The sequence below is a fragment of the Plasmodium cynomolgi genome, chromosome 4 (genome assembly GCF_000321355.1).
Source record: "Plasmodium cynomolgi strain B DNA, chromosome 4, whole genome shotgun sequence".
Classification (NCBI taxonomy): Eukaryota; Apicomplexa; class Aconoidasida; order Haemosporida; family Plasmodiidae; genus Plasmodium; species Plasmodium cynomolgi.
In genome coordinates, this window is record NC_020408.1 from 369,326 (window position 1) to 373,561 (window position 4,236).

Sequence of the window (4,236 nt, forward strand, 5' to 3'; positions counted from 1 at the left end):
ATTTTATCTTTGCTGGCTATTCACAAAGATTTCTTTCCTTTTTTGTGAAAAGCATTTCCTCCTTTTTTCTTCTTACAAAACGGGCTGAATTCGCATGACGTGCTTAGCGTTACACATAAGGGGAAAACCCTTTGAGCACATCACTCCTGCGTAGCACGCATAAACATATGTGTTATTGGTACACCAGAGTGTGCACTTTAGCTGACTTTCAGTTATACGTTTTTGTGTGTTTTTTTTTTCCCTCTCTTTGAAGAATTGGAAGGTATATCCATGTTCAGACAGCGCAGTTGTATTTCTGCCAATCGAAGCTGCCATCTGTAGGAACACCTTTCATTGTCTAAGTTCACTTTTGGTGAAGGGGCCTTTCTCGCATTTGCCCTACGTGGAGACCCCAGTTACGGTTAAGTGAAAAAATGTATTTTTTTTAACGACCAAGAAAAGCATTTCTGCAGGGGGATTTCGTTTTTTTCTTTCGCGGCGCAGTTGGTGTGTGTGCACAGCGCTGCGATGGCGTTGTGACATCGTTGTTCAGGCAAAGTGGTTCCCATTGGGAGGGTCTATCATTATGCGCGCGCACTTCCGTGCTCACGCACCCCTGTGGGGATGTACTCCTTTAAAACGACGTGTAATTTTTCAAGTGGCTCAAGCTGCCTAACAAGTTTTAAAAATAAAGGAGGGGATACCAATTTGGGAACCATCAACTGCATTTGCTCTATTCTACTTAAAGGGGGCATATATCACAACAGGGATGCAATTTGAAGCGAACCAAATGAAGGAACGCAAAAGAGGAAAATAAATTAAAAGGAGATACATTTGTTTCCCCGGGGAACCACTCCAAGCAACGCATTTTTAATGACATCACTTTTTTTTACACCAATGCCTATGATGTCATAGGGAAATAAAAAAAAAATCAAATCAAATGGTACAAATTACGATTTAACCGAAAAGGTGGTCAATTTTGTATTCTACTGCATGTGTGCGTCGAGAATAAATTTCCAACGTTTTCTGTCACCACAAAATGAGGAGGGTTATTTTTTTGATCTCCCAATTTTTTTTAAAAAAAAAGGGAAATAAAAAAATACTTTATCAATTATGCAAGCAAATGTTAACTGAAATTTTTCCAACATTTTATTCACCCGATTTTTTTTTTGTTTCCCTTTTGTCGTTTAAAACACCATTTTGTGAGTTAAACACATAGTGACACCATTTTACGTTTGCATGCTTTGAAAAGAGCAACTGCGAATTGTATAGCCCTGCAGATACTCATACAACGAACGTGACGACAACGTGGGGACAAAATGAGAGCAGGAAAAGTGTTCCTCTACATGGCTATAGTTCACGCTGCACACTGCATGTCTGTACTGTTAACCCTAGAAATCAATAAGAGTTGTAAATACAACTTTATGAGCAGTACCCCGAATGCGCAACACACAACTAAAGTGCGCGCCACGGGAGGAAGAAGTGAGAGACGAGCGGCGAGCGGAGAGCGGCAACTGTTTAAGCGCGCGCCGTGATGGGTGCGTCCACATGTGTATATGCCGCGTGTGTGGGGGGGGGTTCCCTCCCTACTTTTAAGTGTTTTTCACGTTCACAACCAGGAAGAACAAACTTAGTTACCAAAATGACGCGTTGAGCGAAGCACGAATATCAATCTGTTCCCAAATGGGCATGCAAAAAGAATTAACTTTTTTTTTTTATTTTATTTTTTTTTTTTTTATTTTTTTTTTTTGTTTTTTTTTTTTTATTTTTATTTTTATTATTATTTTTTTTTTTTTCGCACTAGGTGGAGGTAAGATAATAGGACATGGTCATTCTTACCCCTCAAACGAGATTCACAATGATGAGTTAAAAAAATATGTTGATACAAACGACGAAGTAATATTTCCGTGTCTGCTTCGTTTCTCCCGTTTATGTATATACAGATCTACTTTAAAAATTCCCCCGTCCTCTCATGTGTTTCAACACTGATGGCTTAAATGAGCCCCCATTTAGTCTGTACACACACGCTAACATGCGCGCTCTTAACTCATGGGCACCTTTTTAGTGGATTAGAACCCGAACAGGAATTAAAAAAAGAAGGATTCTAAAACGAAATGAAAATATATCAATGCTGCAGATAGAAAGCGCTAATCGGGCTCTTAAAAGCTGCTCGCTGAACCCGTTAAGTGTAGACATGGTAAGTCTACATCGGGTGTACTTCTCGTGAGCGCGGCGCGCAGGGGTATTCTCAACATTATATATGGCATCATTACAATTGAATCTAGTATATTGTAAGTTAATTTAATTCTGTTCATTTTATTGTTTTATTTATTTTTTTTTTCTATCTTGCCGCCATTTCGATGTAGACACATTTAAGCTTTTCCCTGTAGCGAAATGGACGTGGTGCATTTAAATGTTGGTGCATGTGTTACCTGCTCTAGCTGATACACACTCGCGCACACATTTTTACTCATTTATCCACCTGCGTCCGCGCTCCCGTTTGCGTGTCTATCGCGGTAACTGTGCACTGAATATGCTCCGCTAAAGGGAGAGCACCGCGCGCGACGCCCCATGAACACGTTGCTCGATTTGTTCGGCTTTACACGCCTATCTTTCATTTTAGCCATAACGCAAGTGAAAATTTCCTCCAAATTAGGAACTTCTAACATGTGCATGTGTACTACTCGCAGATCATCAACGCGTCATCCACACCTCATAATTTGTTCGGTGACGCAAACAACATTAGTAACAAGCTTGGGTGCAAAAACAGTGTTAACATGGACTTAACGGCGGCGTGTACAGGATTCGTTTTCGCCTTTGCTACGGGTTCTTTTTTATGAGTGAAAAAAGGGAGTGCACCTTGCCACCTGATAAGTTTATTTTCTTCACATTTTTCTTCCCATTTTTCCTATCGCCACATGCGTGTGTCCATTTCTTCCCCCCCCCCCCCTTCCAGCGTATAACTTTTTACCCAAGTATAGGAACATCCTCATCGTTGGAAGCGATGCGCTAAGCAACTTTGTCGACTGGAGGGACCGAAACACATGTGTTTTATTCGGCGACGCCGCAGGTGATGCATGCGTGTGTAAATTCTCCCTACTTAGTTTGTCGACACAAAAGTGGAAAAAAAACACACACACACACCCCACTTAGTTGCACACCGTGCCAGGATAAAGCAGCCATTTGGAGAACAAAAATAATATGGCTACCCCATTTGCGCTGCCCCTACCGTCAACATCTTCACTATTTAACAAGTGACCAATTCGAAAAAAAAAAAAACCCACGAACAACATCCTTCCCCCCCTCCACTTGCAGGAGCCGTTGTGTTACAAAGGACAGAACCAAATGAAGAAAACCACATATATGATTATTCCCTAGGATCGAACAGCGAACTGAATGATTTATTAACAATAAACTTCGAATGTGATAAATACAATTTGGAAAACCCAAATAAAAACAAATATGGAAAATTGAATATGAATGGGAAAGAAGTATTCAAATACACCATTAGCAACTTACCAAAGATTGTCCAAAAGGCTACACAAGAGGCTAACATAAAAATGGAGGAGATTGACTACTTTATATTTCATCAGGCTAACATACGAATTATAGAGACTGTGTCAAAAAGTTTGGACATTCCCCTATCCAAGGTGAATGCGTTTTCTTTTCCTTAACGATTCGTTTGCAAGATGGCGGCCACCAACGTCACGCATACGCACGATAAAGCATACACCATGGCGAACCCTTTCACTCATTTTAAACAGGTCCTGGTTAACCTAGACGAGCACGCGAACACGTCCGCCGCCTCCATCCCTTTGTGCCTATCAGAAAACGTATGAAATAAAAAGGAACAGAAAAAATAAAACTTATAAATATGAATATGTACATGCAGGGTACACCCCCCCAATCTGTGGTGTGCATTATATCAGTCCTGCATGATCAAGCTTTAACCAAATAAATAACTACATTGTCAGCAAGTGCGAATGTTTGAATGTTTTATTATTTATCCTTCCTCCAATTCGTTACCATCGCTTTGTCATTTGCCTCTCTACAGATACACAGCGGGAAAATCAAAAGGAATGACGTCATATGTATGTGTGGCTTCGGAGCAGGCATGTCATACGGATGCGTCATATTTAAATATTAACAACAAGAAGGGGGCGCAAACGGCACGCCTTTTTGCGTTATTTTTAAAACCCGCCAACCTAAAGCTCTTCTTCGAATGTTATATTTTTATGCATTGCGTGTGTGAAGATT

At 40.5% G+C, this 4,236-nt stretch overlaps 1 protein-coding gene across 1 annotated transcript; it reads left to right on the forward strand.

Annotated features, from left to right (window-relative positions):
• Positions 1–1,298: 1,298 nt before the first annotated feature.
• Positions 1,299–3,653, forward strand: PCYB_041870 (beta-ketoacyl-acyl carrier protein synthase III precursor; the record flags this gene model as incomplete). The annotated part of the gene is made up of 7 exons (XM_004225338.1): positions 1,299–1,461; positions 1,784–1,875; positions 1,923–1,976; positions 2,108–2,176; positions 2,670–2,805; positions 2,936–3,049; positions 3,295–3,653. The coding sequence occupies exons 4-7, from the start codon at positions 2,108–2,110 to the stop codon at positions 3,651–3,653; spliced, it is 678 nt and encodes a 225-aa protein (XP_004225386.1). The 5' UTR covers positions 1,299–1,461; positions 1,784–1,875; positions 1,923–1,976.
• Positions 3,654–4,236: the final 583 nt, after the last annotated feature.